Source organism: Alosa pseudoharengus, unplaced genomic scaffold, assembly GCF_046254945.1.
Source record: "Alosa pseudoharengus isolate Yale_2024_CS ecotype anadromous, Long Island Sound unplaced genomic scaffold, YU_APseudo_1.1 YU_APseudo_1.1_scf_18, whole genome shotgun sequence".
NCBI lineage: Eukaryota > Metazoa > Chordata > Actinopteri > Clupeiformes > Clupeidae > Alosa > Alosa pseudoharengus.
In genome coordinates, this window is record NW_027468650.1 from 33,934,969 (window position 1) to 33,956,344 (window position 21,376).

The 21,376-nt window shown below is 44.0% G+C and overlaps 2 protein-coding genes across 2 annotated transcripts in view; both read left to right on the forward strand.

Moving 5' to 3' along the window:
* l3mbtl4 (L3MBTL histone methyl-lysine binding protein 4) overlaps positions 1 to 9,423 on the forward strand; it is an 87,954-nt gene extending 78,531 nt beyond the window's left edge. Inside the window, exons 19-20 of the mRNA XM_076291019.1 lie at positions 6,782 to 6,844; positions 7,512 to 9,423. Of these exons, the coding sequence (XP_076147134.1) occupies positions 6,782 to 6,844; positions 7,512 to 7,670 (222 nt within the window). The 3' untranslated portion in view covers positions 7,671 to 9,423. The remainder of the gene's footprint in view (positions 1 to 6,781; positions 6,845 to 7,511) is intronic.
* Positions 9,424 to 9,556: 133 nt separating this feature from the next.
* Positions 9,557 to 21,376, forward strand: part of tmem200ca (transmembrane protein 200C, genome duplicate a) — an 18,921-nt gene continuing 7,101 nt past the window's right edge. The window contains exon 1 of the mRNA XM_076291021.1: positions 9,557 to 9,902. The gene's annotated coding sequence lies outside the window, so the exon portion shown is untranslated. The remainder of the gene's footprint in view (positions 9,903 to 21,376) is intronic.

The following is a 21,376-nucleotide window of genomic DNA, read 5'->3' on the forward strand; positions in this document are numbered from 1 at the left end:
CTGCTCAAATAGGAATTGGCATTGTACCGAACATGATGTTCTGAAGCAGCTAAGCTTGTGGTTAAAGGTGTGTGTGTGTGTGTGTGTGTGTGTGTGTGTGTGTGTGTGTGTGTGTGTGTGTGTGTGTGTGTGTGTGTGTGTGTGTGTGTGTGTGTGTGTGTGTGTGTGTGTGTGTGTGTGTGTGTGTGTGTGTGTGTGTGTGTGTGCAGTCATGCACATCTGTGTGTATCTGTGTCTCTGATATCAAGGAAGCTTTATTTTCTTTGCTTTGATGAGGGGGTTACAGGTTGACTGTTGCCTACTCTCTCTTCCTTTCCCTCTCCCTTTCCTTTCTCTCTCTCTCTCCTTCTCTCTCTCCACCCTCTCCCTCTCTCTCTCTCTCCACCCTCTCTCTCTCCTCTCCATTTCCACCTCACTGCTGATGGTGGCCCTTTAGCCTCAGACTGTGACGCCTCACTCGAGCATTGCCATAGTTACGGGATGTAAGACACACTCTGACCCCGCTGTCGGTCAGTAAACACACTGGGCTTATAAACGCTGCACTCTCCTCCTCCAGCTGGAGTAGAGGAGACCGTAAACAGGTCTCACCAGTCGATGTGTTAGAGGAAAGGTGGATGAAATGACAAACGTAAACAAAAGGGAGTTGCATCCGAGCTTGGGTAGCTTTATAGCACATGACCTCATGTTTCATGAAGGTTTCATGAGGTCTTCTTGGCATCCTAACGGCATAGTAAAAGAACAGCAAGTGAGCACTGTTCCTATTATATTTTAAGACTAAATGTTTGGCAAGATGTTAATGACGTTGGAATGAGATAAGGAGTTTGTTGGAGCATATGTTTGAGAGCGAGAGACCGAGGGAGAAGAGTGAGTTTGGCCCTCATCCTAAAAGTCTACATTATAGAAAGGATCTCAGACACAAACCATGTCCTTGAAACGTTCTTGGCTGCCCAAAGAGGTATTGCAATAGTACGTCTAAAAAAGTATTTGTAGCAAATCACCGTTGTTTATTAATCCAACCGGTATGCTGAATATGCCCCCAAAGAGAGGCGTTTCATTGCACCCAGATGAGCGTTCACTGGCAGCGTTGGCTCAGATTGAATTGTTAATGCTCACCGCTGATCAAAGTTGAAAGAGAAGGTCCTTGCTGTTTTCTCTGGCTCCTTTCTCCACAGTAGGAAAAGATTCATCTGAAATGTCAAAGTGTCTCTCAAGACCTGCTCTCATCTAAGCCATTCACTCAGCCATTTACATTCAGTCACCCCACCCCCCCACCCCCCCGCCCGCACGCCTCCTTAAACACCTCGTTTCATCCCGCCGTGGCGACATCGCCAGCCGCCACTCTGTTGCCGGGTGACGGCGATTGATGAGGTGAAGGGATTATTCGGCTCTGTGCTCCACATCCACCCCCCCAACCACACACACACTACACCCCCCCTCCCCCCAGCTGCCCCCCCCCCCCCCCTCCAGCATGACGAGGAGAAAGCACTCAGAAAAACAGGCTCTCATGCTGTCTGGAGTACAGTAATGTCCAATCATGCTGTCGATTAAGGCCAAGGGCCCAGGACCCATACTGATCAACACAACACAAGGCCACACCAGAGGCCGAGAGGAGCTCTCACAACCACAGACACGTGGCTCGGGTTTAGAGCTTTCGCTGGGCTGTCGAGAATGCCAAGAGGAAATGTCATGGCAAGTGTTTTTAGTTGTGACAGAAGAGAGGAAATGATTTTGTGCCTCCGAGGGAAAGACTTAAGCCAAAACTGAGTGTTACAAAATGCTCCAAAAACACCCACCTAGTCAGCTGGCAGCTACTCAGGGTAAACATTAGCTATAGATTAGAGCAACGCTGTGCTCTCACACTGTCTTCTAATCGCGTCTTCATGCAAATATGAGCAGTTTGTCCAGGCCTGAACAAGCACCATAACACTGTACTTTAATTAATGTATGTTGCTGTGATTAAATCAGTTCCTGGAAGAGCATTATAATGTTTACACAGACAGTGTCTGGAAAAACTAGCTCATCTATATTGAACCAGTGCTTATTAAGGCTCCAGTAAGTGCCTTTCATTGAGCTATTGAAAGAAGAAATGTTTATGACCATCCTGGATGGCAGGGTTATAGAACTGAAAGGTTTTAGTCATATTGTCTATTCTGATTTATGTAGGATTTATTTTAAGCAGCACCCATATATGGTGGCCAAAAGGTACCAAAAGGTACCAATGCATTCATTAAGAACAGAGCAGAGCCCATCCAATCAAACAGCTGTGTTGCCTCATTCAAAGCTGGTTTAATGCAAAGAATTATTTCAGCAGTCCGACAGTGAACTACATCAATTCAATTTGCCTGGGGATTAGTGAAATAGCCACAATGTGATTTTTACCAGGTCAAGTGCTATTGATTAAATCTTTAGTGTTGTCATATATTTTTATTATAGGTTTTTTGTTCATATCACTTTTCGCCTTCAGCTAGTATAAATGTCGAAGGCAAACATGCCACACTGACAAGCTTAGTGAAATGACTGTTCACAGAGTGTTCACTGTAAATCTGAACTGAGGAATGTCTACAGGGATTCTTAGGGGTCATTCAGGGGTGAGGGGGAAAAATGAACCCGAATTTATGATTGCGGGGGCGAGGAGGATTATGGGATAGCTGATGCTGTATTCAGAGAAGCAGACATCACATCAGTGTGTTGTCGGGAGCCAGCACTCACATTTCTCGTCCCTCTTCAAATGCACACCGCATCTTCATTCTCTCTGATATTGAGTGAGAATATCTAAGACATGTGGTCAGAAAGGGAGGGTTTAGATGTTTAATATATGATCTGCTTCGGCTGCTGAGGGTGTTTGTACTGGCCTTGAGTCTTACTCACCTGGCCTACAGGCTGTACAGGATAAGGAATCAAGAGAGCTGGGGAGTTCACATCTCTGCGCTGACTGCTGCAAACTTGACTTGCATGAAAATCTGGGCTTGGAAGGATTTCATGATACAACATGCTCAGATATGAAAGGAACAGGATGTAGCAATTCCTCTACCTACAGAGTTTGAAGCAATTATTTAAGGCAAACGATGTTGCTTGAACACTTGGTGATGGTGGTTGTGGTGGTGGGGGCAGTGTTCCCATGGCTTTGATTGTTTATTTACTTGTTGTTTGTTGTTTGTTATATACATCTCAGCAATATATGCTAATCTACACTCTCAGTAGTGTTACATTCTGTAAGTTGAAGCATCCCTGAAGAGTACAAGCTAGGTTATTATTCATTTTGAAGTAATTGTTTTTAAACTGAAATGCAGTCATTTTAGTTTACTTACACATTGTTGATGACTTTATTCCTCCAGTCATCAGATTATTTGGTGTAAATTCTGCCCTCTGTGATGCAGATTTAAATGCTTTGGAGACTTTGGCTACTGCTGTATGAATTCTAATTGGCACCAGTCTCCTTGAGCCGGCTACACGGACTTAAGAATGTCTCCTCCACCGAAGATGGATTAGCAGCAGCTAAATGCCACGCTCCTGCACTAATTTAGCTAGGTAGAGGCCTATTTGCATATTTATTCCTTTGCCCCAGCCAGCTCTACATGGCGTGCAAGGTTGTAAGGCAGCCTGTGGTTCATGCAAATAGGGTGAGCGCAGCATCAATTAAAGCCCAGTGCTTTGAGATCCGCTGGCCTTGTGCCAGAGCTGTGGAGTGAGCCCTCCTCCCTGCTCTCCCAGTCCCCCCTGGACCTCTCCTCCCTGCTCTCCTAGTCCCCCCTGGACCTCTCCTCCCTGCTCTCCTAGTCCCCCCTGGACCTCTCCTCCCTGCCCCCCTCCCCCCCCCCCCTTCTCTCCAGGTCTGATCAGTATGGATGTATACTGGGGGTGGTGGTTACCTATTGCAGCAATGTTCTCCTGCATTATTGACACTCTCTCGATATGAGTTCCTCCTATCTTCCTCCCTCTCAAACCCCACCTCCCCTCCCCCACACACACACACACACACACACACACACACACAGACCCCTACAGTAATGCACTTATCCCATGTCTCCTCCCTTCTTAAATTCTCTCAATATATCTGGATCAGCTGATGCGGGGTTTGTAATTACCTGATGCCTTTTGGGGGCAGTTACCTTCTGCTGCAGCCTAGTCCTACATATAATATCACTGATGTTCTCCATGAAGGCATTTCCTCATTTTCTCATTTCCTCTTGACATCAAGCGCAGTCTGTCTCGGTGAAAACAAAACCACATGGTTGTATTTGTCCATTGAAGGTGTCATCCAACTATTCTGATGAGCCAGGTCCAACGGCAAAAGTGTTACAGTCTGGAGTTGACCACAGCTGGAAGCTGGCCTAACTAGATGGCACAGTATTCAGTGGCATTTGTTGAATACACAACAATTAATAGTGTGAAGATTTGTGTCCACGATGGGGGCTGTTTTGCTCTGCCGCAGCCCAGTGCTACATTAGTGCTGATACTCAGTGTGCTCTTCCTGCTCTAGACCTTCCTCCTTCTATCTCTGGCCAATCACAGTGGTGTGTGTCTTAGGACCGCCTCTTTTTTTATCAGCACAGCATGTCTGACTGCGCTTGTGTGAGGATTTGTAAGTATATGATCTCTGTTGGAGATTGTTACCTATTGCAGAAGCCCCTGCATTAGTGACATACAGTACACCACTGGCCCTACATCTCAGAGTTTCCCATATCTTTCCCCCCAAACACACCCACCCAGACACACACAAACACACACGCACGCACGTACGCACGCACACACACATACACACACACACACGCGCACGCACGCACAGACACACACACACACACATGTACACACCCACACACACTCTCTCTCTCTCTCACACACACACACGCACACACACACACACACTCACACACTAACACACACAGTAGTGCATGTTGTTGTGGTTGCTGGCCGCTGTTATGTGTTCAGTGCTCAAGGTTCATCCCATCACTGAACGTGTGCTCATCTGATTCCACTCCACTAGATGGGTTTGAGTAAAAGGACTCCATTGCCATACTGCCCCTAAATGACTACACATGCAAGCCGGCTACAAAATACCAAGATCCATAACCCAAACAATGATTGCAAATGGCTATGAATGATTTTACAGGCAATTCCAAAAGCACCTCGTCATTCCTTTTTTCACTGACCTCCTCAGTCTAGCCTGTAGGCTGACCAGTCATGAACAGCCCATTATTCCCCCCCCCCATACAGAGTGAGGAGCAGTGGCTGAGGAGCCCCAGAGGTCAAGAGCTGCACAGAACCCATTTGGTGGCGATGCATTGCATTGATTCATTGATCCAGGAGACCTCCATGCCTAGAGCCTATGGAGCTAGTGTGCAAGCCACTGCTTCGGAATTACGTCTCGCAGTCAAGGTCTTGACCTCGGTGATGTTGGACTGAAATTGAATGTTATTCATGGGTATGACCTAGAGCATTTGAGAGAGAGAGACAGAGAGAGAGAGACAGAGAGAGAGAGGGAGGAAGGGAGAGAGAGGAGGTTATTTCTGTACTATTAGTGCTCTTCCTAGTGTTAAGGGGAATAAAGAAAAATCTTTATTTCTGATTAATGACATCTTTGTTTTTCAAATTGTTGAAGAGTTATTTAATACTAAAAAAGAGTATAATCCTGATGGACTGTCATTTTAACAGATTGCTGTTGAGTAAAAAGGTTTAACTGGTTGCCATATTCCACCACTTGTCATTTTTACTCCTCATTTTTCAGTCTGGTGGTTTGCACTTAAATAGGTAGGATCTTGCATAGTTGCATAATTTTGAAACCAATTTTGGTTTAGTTTCAAAAGCAGTGTTCGAAAGCTGGAACTCTCCATTTTTAACCTGAACCCATTTGCCTCCTGGCTCTACCTTAACCGAAGGTGCTGTTCTGGGTTTTTTTGTGTGTGTGCCTCCCTGGAAAGCCCACTCCTGTATTCTATTAATGGCCGTTTGTGAAAGCTGCCTCCTGTGAGAACATTCACCCCCTCATGTTGCCGTGGCTCACCTCTCCTCTTCCCGTGCGCTGCGCTGTGCTGCGCTGTGCTGCGCTGTTGAGGCAGGAGCAGCGTGAGTGGACCGGCGGAGGCGGCGTTGGGACGGGCTGGGCTCTACACAGCTCCCACACACCTCTCTGGGCTGGGCTCTACACAGCTCCCACACACCTCTCTGGGGGCTGGGCTCTGTTCTCTGTTTCTGCCCTGCCATCTCGGAACAGGGGGAACACTACGCAGCTCAGTCCAACTGCCCTTCTCTGTTTGGGATCAGATTATTCAATTGGCATATTAATAACCAGCACTCTAAATAGTCCTAACAATATGTAGGACTTAACCGTAGGTGTGCTCCTTTGGGGTTCTACTTTACGCAAGTGAGCAAATAGGATATAGGATATAGGATAGCATATAGGATGTTAGGCCTATGCCAGTACCTTATATTTGTGGAGAAACGGTTGGGTACAGTTTAACCCATGATGTGTCTGTCATCTGTCATCCTCACCCAGGGTTCAGTGTTCTATTTTACGCATGCACAAGGGTCTGGTGGGGTTCAAATGATGGACATGTCACCATCAGAGGGTGTACATTTGGCTCTGATCACTCCGTGTGCGCTCCCAATGTTGTGACTGTGAGGAGACTCTTCTGCAAGGGCATTAACATGCATGGACGGGCTCCAAGTGGACTATAAAATATATGAACAGCTACTTCCAGCATCTGTGCTGTCTGCAGCTGTGTGTTGGTGCATCCACAAGGGAGTATGCCGCTCAGGCCTCACTCTTTCCTGCTCTTTACAGGTTGCTGACTTCATCCACTCTCTACCAGGCTGTGTCGAACAGGCCAAGCAGTTCAGAGAAGAGGTAAGCAGTTGCTAGAGCTCTTTATTGTGGCCTTCATTCTGTCAAATCATTCACCTGCTATTTAATTGAATACTTTAGTTTTTTTGTCTTTTTAATAATGACCATGTATAATATTGTGAGATGGAGTTGGTCATGAGTTGGACATGTCAGCCAGTTTCATTACACATTACTATCCAGAGCCTTTCAGCGTGGGATGAGGGATCCTGCGTTATCTGAACAGCTCCATATGGCATGTGTTGGTATTAGATGGGGATAGGGAGAGAGGAAATCCCATCAAAGACTGTTCCAACAACGTAACCAGTCTTAATCAGTATTCAGAGTGTTCAGCCTCGAGTTCCCAAAGGCTGGGATTCCATTTTCCACAAATGGAGTGATCAGAGTTCAAGTGGCTCCTTTAAAACACATCAGTCTTTTTACTATGGAATTACAAGAAAGGCTCTATAATTAAACAGTGATAAACAAGATTAAGACAAAGTGCCACCAAAATGCAACTTCAATATATACATGGGCCTTTGACTACAGCCAAAACCCAGCTCATTGATGGGGAAAGATGAGTTTGCTGAGGGCAAGCACGGTAAGGTTGTTTTTTCTGCACATTGCTCTAAAGTAACCTACTCTGATTGGACCCTCTCTCCTCCTCCTCTCCGATCCCAACCCCCCACTCCAGCAAATCGATGGCAAAGCCTTCCTGCTCCTGACCCAGCGGGACATCGTGAAGATCATGAGCGTGAAGCTGGGCCCGGCCCTCAAGATCTACAACTCCATCCTCATGTTCAAGCACGCCGAGGACGACCAGTCCACCAGCAGCGACGCTAACAACACATGAGCTCTCCCCAAGGGACAGAAAACAATACAAAACAAAACCACCCCCTGCAAACAAACAAACAAACAAACCCTAGCTAGTTCCATTACCAGCCCCTCCTTCCTTCTGTGGAAACACACATAGATCGACTGTATCTTTGATCAACTTCATTCCGAGACCCCCTCAAACCTTGGTGTGTACAGGTACTACAGTATATACCTTAAGTCATTAAGGCCTTTGCCATGTGGGGCTCTGTCCTGAACACCATTCTCTACTTGTAGGTCCCAGTGTTTCTTCTCCTCTTTATTATTATTATTATTATTTTGGACTTAGGTTCCAAAATCTGCCTTTTTGAAACGTCCAAACAGACTGTAAGGTGCACAGGTCAATCCACTCACCTGCACTCGGCACACTCAGTTTTCTACATCCTTTTTACACTGATCCTGACCCATGTCGTGTGTACTCGTATTATAACTCAGAGGTTCGGACATGTGACAATCAAGCATACACACTCTCAGTACAGACAATACTATACTATAGCAATCGGCTGGGTGCTCTTCTTGTGGGGGGGCAAAAAGGTGCTATTTCTACTCAAAACCGAAGCAGTCTAACACATAAACACACAAGCGGCAGGACTTAAAGCAAATGGTACATATTTTGATCATGTCTACTGACTTAAAATCTAGGAGGTGCTCGCTATGTTGTCTACTCTTATTTGACTCTATTCTATTTTGTATAAATGTTGTATAATTTCACTGTACCTACTGATTCACCTTTATTTATTGTGCAGGCCCAAGGGTGTTTTGCACAGTTGAAGGAAAATAATAATATATGTCTATGAATTTTGAAATGCCAAAATTTGTTTTAAAATGGAAAGAATTTATTTTATAATATATTGCACATTAGAGAAATCTAGAAACGCGCTAGAAACAACAAAAGGAAAAAAGCATTCAGTTGTTGTCCAAATAAATCCCAGGTTTTGTTTTGACATGTCATTGATAATTTGACGTAGCTTCAAGACTCTGCAGTCTTATAGTTCGTGGTGACATTAGCATCTCCAACTGTACATGGTATTCTCTATTTAGCCTTTGTTTCTGTTGTTGTATATCTGGACCAACCTTCAACAATTCAACAAGGTGAACTGCAAGTTCCGCGCTCATTCTAGCCTCCATTACAATAGGCGAGGTTCCCCCGCTCAAAATATTTGTTCTGTTTCAGAGCAACTTTCGTAATGATTTATTTAATAAACTTGTTATAATGCACAATTAATAATACGTATAAAATTATATAGGTATATATTTGCTATAAATCTTGACTTAGTGTAACTACAATATAAGAAGATTATTTTGTTTGCTTAAGCTTTTCTTGTAAATGTGGTCACTGAAAGACAGCCAAGCACCAATGAAATGATCAGGAATGTGAAACAGAAACTGTCTTTTATTTTTGTTTTGAGTTTTTGTTTTCCCTCTTTATTGTGCTTACCTTCCTGGGGCCATCTTTATCCCAAAATGAAGAGCATCTGAAAGTGTTGGCTTCTGATGCGTATATTTTCCACTGCTGTGCTGTGCTGTGCAAGACTGGTTAGTGCATGGAGAAACCTACAGGAACAACTCAGTGCAACCTCTCAGCTCTGTTAAACATAACAGCGACAACTTGAGTCCAACAAAACTGTTCTGTACATATTTGTAAACCCTGTTTCTTACACTGATTTTACACTTTGTAAAACCAAAAGCATTCAGATCACGACTTCACAACCCAAATAAACCGTAGAAACTCTTGTCGTTGTCATTGTCCTGCTTGTGTGGTTATCTAATCAATAGTGCTGTTGCCTCTCTGTTGTCTCACACACCAAAAATGGATGATATCTTGATCTTCCTGTAGGCCTAGTACACAATTGTTGTATGACGTCAAATAACAATCCAGCCCAAATTCCTGTGGAGTTTCGTGAGTCCCTCTGGGGGGCAGATAATGATGGTTATTTACCATTTCCTCTCAGGGAGCAAAATAACACTGCTTTATATGGATACCCACTGAATCACAATGGCAATGACTCTAGTTCCGTTCTTATGCTCGTACCACCACACAGAAAAAGACCGTCAAGGCACCCAGTAGTGCTCGCATCTGTGAGTCTCTCAGCATCTCTGAAAGTGTTAGACCATCCTCTCACCTCCGAGCACATGTGAAAATGGCCATAGGATATGGGATTTACACTAGCAGGTTGCTTTTAATAATCTCACATGAAGAACGGCCTCCATGGTAAGTCAACATTTAGCTGTTTTTAAATAAAAGTGACCATGGAAAAGGATTACTGAAGTATTTCCCCCTTATGTTATAAATATATTGGATATGCTTGTCTATGCCTGTAGAGGTGCTGCCAGAAATAGCATCTGTGATTTACATGGTGAAGTATGTGTCCATTTTGTATACTGGCCTTGTGATAATACTAGTGATGGTAATAAAGAGTCAAAGCTTTCATAGAACAATCCATTGTTTGTTGGGTGTTGCATGTTATGATGTATGTGTGGTTATGATTTAGCTTCTTTAAAATATGCTCTTGATGTACAGGTGGCCTGGCTGTAACCATAGGTAGAAATATCGACCTACAGTACATGTACAGATATCTAGTACTCAGTTTTAAAAAAAGTCTTTTGAGTTCTTTCTCTTAGAAACTGAGTATTCAACAGAAAAGACCACAGGTGAGGGACGGGCTAATCCTTGGTCACTTCAAATCTTTGTGACTCAATGGTCAGGTTTTCACACTCAAAATACTTTGTTTACAAAAATGCTGAAGTGCTTCTAAATTGCTCTGAGGTTTCCCAGGAGAACCGGGATGTGTTCCAGAACGCTCGCAGGGTTCTCAGGCGCCGTGTATAAATTGTGTTCCCACAGATCTCTAAATGGAGCTGGTTGAGCCAGCTGCACGGGAGCTGAGTGGAGTTGGGATTCTTGAGGATTCACCACACACACACACACACACACACTCCTCCATGCTATCTAATTAGACGTTTCCTCCGAGGGGCTCATTTGAAAACCCAGGCTGGCTCCCCCAGTAATGGCAGTCAGAAGGAGCCTGATCCATGGCTACTGCAGTATTCATTTGATTAATATGAGACTGGAAATTAAGTTATAGATTTTTAATGGTAAGCATTTTATTATAGCTCTGTATGCAGACCCACTACACACACACACACATACAAACCGACCCCTACCTCATCACCAAAGAGACATTGTGGACACAGCTGGGGTTCTGCAGTTTCTCCTTATTGCTTGGTTATTTCAACACAGTGTAGTACCTTAAAAATAACAACCTTTACCTTTAGAAACTCATTGTGATGCTTCACTGACTTAAGGAGAATGGAGTCTTGGATGTTGTCGTGGGTGCCTGGAATGCCTGGTGTGGTATGGTATGGTATTGAACTACAGTATGTGTTGTTATTGTTGTGGATAGGATCTTTTCATCAGTTTCATCGGTAAAATTTGGTACCATTCTAGTGCTATAAATGATGCCGTCACAATACATGGTACATTGAAAATTGAGGAAAGGGGAAATTCCTAAATCATGTTTTTCATTTTTCTTTTGTCACCAGGTCTTGAAACTAGAACAGTATGTCTTCAGCTGAGTTTTCACACAGTGTTGTCCTTGACAATCACCATTCATACTGTTTTGAATCTTCATTTCCACTTTACAATTCATGTTTTCACATTTCCCTGATATGCTCTCGTTTCCCCTCTGCCTGAGAACAACTGTGTTCATTCTGACATTACTGTAGTCCCCAACCCTATAATGGAAAACAGGAGTAGCAATCATGCCCCGGGTCACACTAAACCCTTTTTGCACATTTGCAGAGGTTATTAGTGTGTTGGGTGATTGCAGACCTCTCTGTAGACAGCTTGGGGAATACTCTGTCACTGGCCATTTTAACATGCACTTAATATTGTGGGCGCAGGCCCCCAAGAACAAACACTAAGGCATTTTAGCTGGACGGCAGCCTGGCGCTTAGGCAAAGAGGTATGTTAAATACGGCTCTGCCGGGATCCAGAGGAGCACCAGGGAGACTCTTAAAAGCAGTATGCAGTCAGTGAGGTTCAGGAGGAAGTGGAGAAGGATAGATGTAGGAGAGAGAGAGAGAGAAAGAAAGAGAGAGATGAGTGTTGTTCCTCCCTCTCTAACAGCACTATATCTGGCGGCCAAGATTGGGAGCTAAGGCAGACGCAGGATCTCACTTCAAAGTATTCGCGGGGTGTTTTTTTTACCCTTAATAAGAGCCTTCTCTCGAGCACAAAGGAGCTCCTTGGTCTGTGCAGGGTGGCTGCCCCAGCAACCTGAACCTTGTTAGCCTCAAGCGGCTTCCAGCGTCAAACATGGCTGCCCGGCACAAAAGGGGTCTGGAGATTTGAGATGTCAGAAACAGCAGAGCTTGTAAGACATGTAATGCTTTTAGGTTTCCATATTGATTTTGCCAACCCCCTTAAGAACCAGCCACTGGAGAGTCTGCACATTAAGGTCTCCCTGCAGAGGTCAGTAGGAAGAGCCTCCGTACAAACACACACACACACACACACACAAACTAATTTAGTCATATTCTCATTGTTTTTGTTAAATTTGGCTTCTACCCAAGGGAAAACACAGGTTATATTTCCTCACTGTGACCAAGAGGACCCATCGTGCTTGCATTTATAGTTATATTTGCCATGAGCCTCTTGAGAAATCAAGGGAATGTTCAACACATTTGCTTTGCTTTATAAAATTCAATTTCTTCTTTAGGTGTTCTATAGGTAATTTGTAGCATTCTAACATCACCTGAACTCCCTCTGGTGTGGTCTCTCTGGTGAGCCTTGCTGTAGGCATTTGGGGATGCGTTTCATTGTGATGGATTGAGTCATGGAAAAATAACCAAGTTGTAGCCAGCCCTGAATTCCACACAGCTGTCCACCAGAATGCTGCACGGCATTCCCCACCTGCAGTGAAATATAGCTCTATTGGAGACAGATGGCGAGGCTTTTCATGTTTCAATAGGAGGTTAATGTGGTTATGAGTTCACTGTGCATATGTAATGGGTAAGGTACCATGTAACTGGTCATGATTGGGGTCTGGTGCGCATCCGTTACGCGGGAGCTGATGGAGACCATCATTATGTCGACTCAGAAAGAGCAACTTAATCAACTTACAGTCATCAGTGAATGTTTTACATCCAGTAATGTACACTCAGGCAGCATGTTAGCGGTATGACGCAAGGGTAGAAAGCGACTCACACACAGCAATGAGATGAGGGGCAGCCTGGCGTAGTAGAGGGCGTCAGGTGTCTTGCACAGTTGATTCTTCCGTGTTCTTTTTTTTGCGCTTGTCCGTCAGTCATGCCTATTGCAGATAATATATGAACCGTTTCAATGCGCTCATTCCGACCATTTGCGTTGATCTCAGCGGTTTACATGACTACTGCACATCTGCACATGGCTAGGGCTGGTTTCACTAGAAAAGAGTTAAGAAGCCAATTATTCAAATCCTGCAGCAATTTCAGTCGATGACTGCTCTGGTATCATAGCAACAACACCCAAGAAGCACTGTAACATCAGCAACACCCCCATTCAGCCAGCACAAAACTCCCTGTTTCAAACTCCGGCGCACGGCATCCTGACAGACACTCCCAGGAGAATCAGCGCGAGCGCGCCGAATATAAGGGAAAGGCTCTTGCGCGAGAAGACACGTCCACATAAAACGATGGGCGCACAAGAACGCAGCACTGAACTATGCCTGTCAAACAGTCTCCACAACATGGAATTACGTGGAGTGCCTGGAATTTCTATAACAGCGCGCTATTTTCATAGTCGAGGATAGAAACTTTCGTTTTTAACACCCTAATTATGGGATTTGAATTCTATTCCTCATGGTAAGTAGTTTCTGTCATTGTTTCCACCATACTCCTGGATAAAATGTACAGTATTTGAATAGGGCCGCTCTGTTGTTCGGTTACTTCGTTTGTATGAAATATTTTGAATGACTTATCTCCTCTTACAGCAGGCTACTCTTCATATTCTCTGTTACAGCTGCAGGTTTTCTTAATATCTTGTCTATCGATAATTACATATTTACACCTTCCCCCCTAAATGTGTTCATATACCTTCACAAGGTTCGCATTCACAACACTCTATATAGATCGACAGTTTCCAGATGTGATATGCATTCAGGAAAGTACAACAACGCGTGCCAGGCAGAATTTGCGCCCATCCAACGCACCAACAACTACATGATACAGTGTTATTATTTAGAAACACAAAATATATTATTTATCATCCATTGAGTTGGCAGTGTGTTCAAATGATTTTGAACCTCGAACATCTGACCATAATTCCTCTGACTGGATGCCAGTATCTTTTTCTCTTTGAAATGTATTCCAGGCTTGATTTCATAGAATAAAGGCTCTTCTGTATGGAGATTACTGAGGGCTGCATATATTAGCTACAACAGAGTTCTTGCCTGACAAGCATACTATGCCCTAGACTATGCCACACCACTATGACTCTGTTACTTTCCTTTCAACTCACCACATACATTGTGAATATGCAGTGAGGTGATGGGGATAAACAGTTCATATGCAACTGAAGCCTTAACATCAGGAAAGCTGGTTGCTTTGTGTGCAGCTGGCTCTGTAGGGTGGAACTTGGTGTGGCGGTGCACAACACATCAAACTGATGACACCAGGGCGACAGCAACATCAGCTGTAATAAAAGCCATTGAGCTGTAATGTCTGTCTCTGTTGCCTAGGGGCAAATAGATGCACTACCAGGGGTGCTTATTGGCAGCGAAGCAGGGCTTGTATTTATTATGCAGTCAAGGAAAGAATAGGGGGCAGTGGGGAATTATTTTAACACTGGGGTTAAAGCCATTAAAAGAAACCATAAACACATGCATGAAATGCTGTGCCTTTGATGGATATACTGTTGTGTAGTTCACAGTAGGTCTTTTTTTGGTCTGAGTACGCTGATGGTGTTTTAATGTTTGAAACACTTTAGATAAATAGCCTACTCAGGCAACACACTCTTGGAGCATCATGGCTGATTTGCATGAGATTTGCAAGAGCAGTGTTAGCCTTGTGTTTGTGGTACACAGTGATGGTGGATGATGACCCTGACGTGAAACCTTTCCCATACACATGGATGTGTGAGCATCTCCCCACCCACCCACACTCCCCCCTGTGACATGGGAGGGCAACGTGACAGCTGTCATGAACAGTGTAGTGACTTACCTACCTGTGGTGCACTGACTCCTACAGCCACCACAACAGTACAACACAGCACAACGCTAGCATAACGTTAGGGTAATGCTCTGCGTCTCTGAGAGAGTCAGCAGCCAGTGGCATCAAAGTTACAGGTGTTAAACTCTCGTCACAATTCATGTAGAAACTTGAAGTAACCTCACATGAATGTATCAACATTGTTTTGAACGCCATGAGAACATGGCGTTCAAGGCCAATATTTCGCTTGTATGCCGTCTCGAGAGCTCAATCTCATTCCCCCTGCAAAAGAATGTTGTGTTGTTGTCAGGGAGAGCAATCAGCGGATCTTCCTCTGGCTTAAGATCACTCAGAGACAGATCACTCACTCACTGCAACCACATCAAATTGTGTTTGTTAGGAAATCTTTAGAATTTCCCCTGGGGATCAATAAAGTATCTATCTATCTATCTATCTATCTAAATCCCTTTGCATTTCAGTGCATAGTGTTGAAACTATAAATAACCAAAAATAGCACGACATGTTCAAATGAGCCATGACAGGAAATGTCTGTAAAGGCTATACATAATTTGAACCTCTCCCAAATCTGCCTTTAACAATCAAGTTATGATCCTAGGATGTATGTTTGATACAGTATCAAGTTCTATATACAGCATATAGTATCAGAATCAATTCAGTCATTATACTCTTGAGAAGTACTGGGGCACTTTGCTCTTCTAATTAAACTCCAAGAGCATTTTCATGTCATAAACACACTGCATCTATTGCATACTTCATGACATGCATTAGATACTAGATCTTGCATTATGCAACAGGCCCTTACATAACCTAATTATTTGTCTAAATAAATATCTTTCACACGATAGTGCAAGGGAGACGTATGCTTAAATGGGTCACATTCTAGCAACTAGCGTGAAATAAACAATTGCCTTCCTTTTCAAGGAAGCAGAGAAGGAATGTTTTGAAAGCGCATTTTCTTCCCGAATGGAGGCGGGTATTCACAACGATGGCCACAGTGATACAGAGACACCGCGTGTCGCCATATGTCGGATCAGCTTTGTTTAATATTGAGTCATCTGGGGCCCCTTCCGCAGCCACAGTCAGGAGACATCAGGAACTGTCTCCATCAAGTCTTGTCCAGAAGGGCCCTCGCCTCCTCTCCCAACAATCGCACACACACACACACACACACACACACACACACACACACATACACACACACACACACACACACATACACACACACACACCCACACACACACACACAGACATAATTGAGATCAATTCCATCATGAGTGCGCAATTGGGCGGCTAAGGCTCTGATGAAATATTGCAGCTGCCTCATTACATTTCGTGATGACTGCCGTAAAGATGGGGGTGTCGTCGTGAACCTCAACGTTCCCCCCTCAGTGTCTTATTTCAGCCACGGTTAAGCCATGGAAAACCCCCTCCAGAAAGGCATCTCGTCCAGGTTTTTTTTATTTGATTTAAACAATGGAGTGGAAAGTAATAGGGGACGTTTGTCATTCTTTCCTCTTCCTGTCATTCATTCCTCTGTTCTGTTCTCCTTCTGTGTTTGACAGCTCTGGGTGTCTTGCATGTGATATGATGCCTAAGACAGGAACCCTCATCGTACGTCATTTTTACACCATTGGAAAAGCGATGGTCAGGCCATTTCAGGACATAATCCTACCTTGGAGCTTAGAAAGCTTAGATGATGGACTGATGCTGTCACTTTGTTGAATGTGAATTGAAAGGCTGTGTTGGTGGAGGAACTGCATTGAGCTGGATTAATTTATATGGAATTATTTCACTATAACTCTGAGATGACAGGTCATCTTCCGATGACACGTCCTGGTTTATTTTCCCCTACCTCCCTTATCATGTGGGCCTTGGTGAACACGTGGAAAGGTCACCCTTTGATGGGAACAGCTCTGCTACCTGACTACAGCAAGTGAGATGTCATATCCCTTTTGCCCGCCTGACTGCCTTCTTTGGTCTGTTCATGAACCTGACAGCCATTTTCCTGTTTACAGGTATTCTGTTTTGTTTTGTTTTATTTTGTTTTTGTTTGTTTTTGTTTTTCTTATCATTATCATTTGCTTTGATGCCGGGGGGTGCAAGCCTTTGGGTTTTGTAGGAATCCAGAGAAGAGATTGACAGTGCTTCCTCATTAAGTATGTTTAGGAGGTTTTTAACATGAAACATGAAACCAGATGGAATTATCAAGTTGGTACGTGATGAAACTAGATCTCAATTGAATAATGAATGCTTGGCATTGTACCGTTTAATACATAATGGATCATGTGATAGTGTAGCTTCTAATGCTTTGTTCTGTCTGTGTTTAGTGTAGCTTCAGTGAGACCTTTAAACAGCCCTAGGTGAGCTAATGGGAGATGGGAACAGGAGAAGCCTGGTTGGTTGAGAGCGGCTGTGTATTTCAGGTGAAAGAAAGTCTCCCTTTTTTCTTTTCATCTAACAAATCTGTAATAAAATGTGAGAGGGGGGTGGGGTATTCTTATGCATTCCAATGCAAAATTCCCTGGACTCTTACAGATACACAAACCAAAACCACCACAGAGGTCATACACTGGAATGGAATGAAGTGTGTGTGTGTGTGTGTGTGTGTGTGTGTGTGTGTGTGTGTGTGCGTGCGTGCGTGCGTGCGTGTGTGTGTGTGTATGTGTGTGTGTGTGTGTGTGTGTGTATGTGTGTGTGTGTGTGTGTGTGTGTGTGTGTGTGTGTGTGTGTATGTGTGTGTGTGTGTTTGTGTGTGTGTGTTTGTGTGTGTGTGTGTGTGTGTGCAGTTTTTGTTTCATAGCTGAATGACACTGCAGCAGACAGAAGCATTTTTCCTCAGTTACGGTGTGTGTGTGTGTGTGTGTGTGTGTGTGTGTGTGTGTGTGGTGTGTGTGTGTGTGTGTGTGTGTGTGTGTGTGTGTGTGTGTGTGTGTGTGTTTGTGTGTTCCAAATAAAGGTTCAGAAAGAGAACACACTTGCAGTTCAGTACTACTCTGAGTAAACAAAACCAGCAAACAAACGATGTTATAATGTATATAAATCTGCAGATATTGTTTTTTCCTACAACCTTTCAGTTCTGGCTGGTTTGGTTCATTTGTGTTCCCTGTTCATCTTCTAAATTGGCACCAGCGCTCGAGCAACAGTGGGCCCTCGCTCCTAACGGGCTCTACAGTACATTTGTCAGGCCAAATCAAGAACAATGGCTGCCGTGCTGCAGCAGAGCAGAGCCCACCTCCGTCTGCACTATCTCCCCACAATGACACGATTGATGAGCTCGGGATGCAGAAACTCAAATATATACTCGCCGGTAAGAACTGCTCTCATTGGACAGCAATAGAAAAGATTAATTGGCCCATTGATGGCATTACTGCGGTGGATTGACTACCTCCTCATAACTCTGTCTGCTCTACCCACTCCAGTCCTCTGCTTGTGACCATACAAGAACCATTACTGGTTCTTCAGTGTGTCATTGAGTGCTACTGGTGATGTTCTTTGTAGGACCAGATAGTGTTCTCCCCAAACGTACTCATGTACTGTGTTTGTTTCATAGCTGAATGACACTGCAGCAGACAGAAGCATTTTTCTTCAGTTACGGTGTGTGTGTGTGTGTGTGTGTGTGTGTGTGTGTGTGTGTGTGTGTGTGTGTGTGTGTGTGTGTGTGTGTGCGCGTGTGTGGAGGAAGTTTTTCCTGGGGAAATAAAATAGGGGAGAAAGTGTGTGTGTGTGTGTGTGTGTGTGTGTGTGTGTGTGTGTGTGTGTGTGTGTGTGTGTGTGTGTGTGTGTGTGTGTTTGTGTGTGTGTGTGTGTGTGTGTCAATGGGGTCCTCTGGGGCCGTTGAAGGATTCAACTTGTCTGTTGTCATTAGCCGAGGCACCAGGTGTTTCAAGAGGCGTCTGTTAGTCAGCCAGATGCCAAACCAATTTAGCAACCGGCTGCGTCTCACATTTGCCCAATAAATATCACATTCAATTCCCCTGCATTGGTCTCAATATTATAATATATTAAAAATGGTAACATTAGCAATTTGCAGAGTTTAAGAACGTTTTAGGATGCTCTGATGTTATGTAGACTGTATTTTAATAAGTCACCACAGAGTGGATGTTTTCCAGTGGAAATGGTATAAGGCTGACTCAGACACAATCAAATATTAATGATTCATAATTCAAATAAAACCCACCATATATTGCATCCAGAGCTAGCTTTAACAATAGTCACATGTGGGACAATTCATGAATAAATCATACATTGCGCCAGTGCTAAATTCAATGGTAGGGTGCTGTCAACCCCTAAAATACAGCTGATTTTTAAAAATGCAAACAGCCCAGATGTGGCTCAGAGCAAAGCCAGATCTGGGATGAAGTCCACTACTATAGGTCTTGTGCTGGGAGTCCACTACTATAGGTCTTGTGCTGGGAGTTAGTTTCTATAGGTCTTGTGCTGGGAGTTAGTTTCTATAGGTCTTGTGCTGGGAGTCTACTACTATAGGTCTTGTGCTGGGAGTTAGTTTCTATAGGTCTTGTGCTGGGAGTCTACTACTATAAGTATTGTGCTGGGACTTCACTGCTATAGGTCTTGTGCTGGGGGTTAGTTTCTCTAGGTCTTGTGTCTGTACAAGCCACAGTTTATCAATAGCTGAGCACTGCAACTTAAGTCTTTGCATTTTTGTTTTTAATTGATCCTCATCATATGGAAATATGTATCCACTGTTATTAAGATGTGAGTGTAACTGAAATTAACTCACATTGAAACATGAGTTGTACTGGGAGAGAGGAGAATAGAAGACATAGCACTGGTTTGATTTGACCAGAGCTGTAGCTGGAAAGACACACAGAACCTGTTCCACCAGGTGTAAGAATGTGCCTGTGGTTCTCTGTGAATCATTTCTCTGTATTCTCTGTGTTCTCCCTTATGCATTTGGAAGAGAGAGCGGATAAGAAAACGCAAGTGCTTCAGGTGTTCACATCAAAACAGAACCTCCACACCTGTGGAGTGTTGCTAGGTCTCTCTGACTCACTCACTGAACACAGGCTGCCTTCTCACTATTTCTGTAAGTCACTATTACAGTAAAGCATTTGCAAAACACAGAGAAGACACTGCACATCCAATGAGATAAATAAAGAGATACAAAGAGATACATGTGAACATCAACAGATAGATAAGATGTGATAGATCCAAATATCAGCTTGGATGGCATATAGCACAGAGAAAATAAAAGAGGATTGTTTTGGGTTTATTTTGGTCCTGAGACGAACCAGGGATCTCCCAGGTGGTGAATCCCCGTCTCAACAGAGGAAACGTTGGGAGCTCTTCATTAGGAGTGGATAGAGCCATTCCTCTCGTGCTTCAGATGATGCTTGGCCTCCTTTCAGCATCTGTGAAGCAGATGCTTTCATACCAGACATATCACAGAGCAGTGGCAAGCAGTAGATGTCTGCCTCCATAAGATATATGGGTTTCAATGTTTATATCAGAGACTAAATGACATCAGAAGTCACCTGAATGTTGATGTTACATCCATTTATATATTCAGCATAAATTCCATCCATCTTGCGTGAATCCTGAGACCCATGCGGATGCTGCAGCACGCGCGCGCGCGCGTGCGTGTGTGTGTGTGTGTGTGTGTGTGTGTGTGTGTGTGTGTGTGTGTGTGTGTGTGTGTTTGCCATCATGGACTCGTTGTGCTTTCCCACCAGAGACCTATAAGATGTAAGACCTCTGCAAACCTCTCTCTTCCCACACTAAGCCTTTCTGAGGAGGGATGAGAGCTGGCAAAAGCACATTTATTCCCCCCCTGTGAATAAGTGCATTTATGAGCGTGACTGATTTCCCTCACATACGTAAGAGAGACATCTGAATTTCAAAAGAAAGCAATTGCGTGTGCAGCATGGCGTGATGAATATGCTGTGTATGTTATTCGGAGCACAGACATCTCACAACGCTATGGTGTTTCTTCCTCGTTGTTTTGCATAGTACCAAGAGAGAGGTTTGCCTGCCATTGTGTGTCACTTTGTCAGTAATGTGTCCAAATGTGTCCAATGTTTTTTTTCAATTCCACTGAAAAAAAATATTTTTTTTGAATTGGTTACACTACTGTAATTCCAGAGTAATCAGTCTAGGGTCTGAGAAAAGTTCATTTGCAATATCCGTTCTGTTATGCTGGTGTCTAATTTGAAAACCTTTAACCTTTGTGTAAGACACGGTACACAGGTGGAGAATACGTCTGAATGCACAACATGATTAGTCCATTACATAATCAGCTCTTTCTTATAAGCAGTGTCGTGTGTGTGTGTGTGTGTGTGTGTGTGTGTGTGTGTGTGTGTGTGTGTGTGTGTGTGTGTGTGTGTGTGTGTGCATGCATGTGTGTGTGTCTGTGTATGTATCTGCAGAGGTGCAGTGGCATATCATGCTTGGGTAGTTCAGGCGGATTCCTTTCCGGCCCCGGTCTCTCTGAGTTGCTCCTGGCACTTTTCTGTGGGT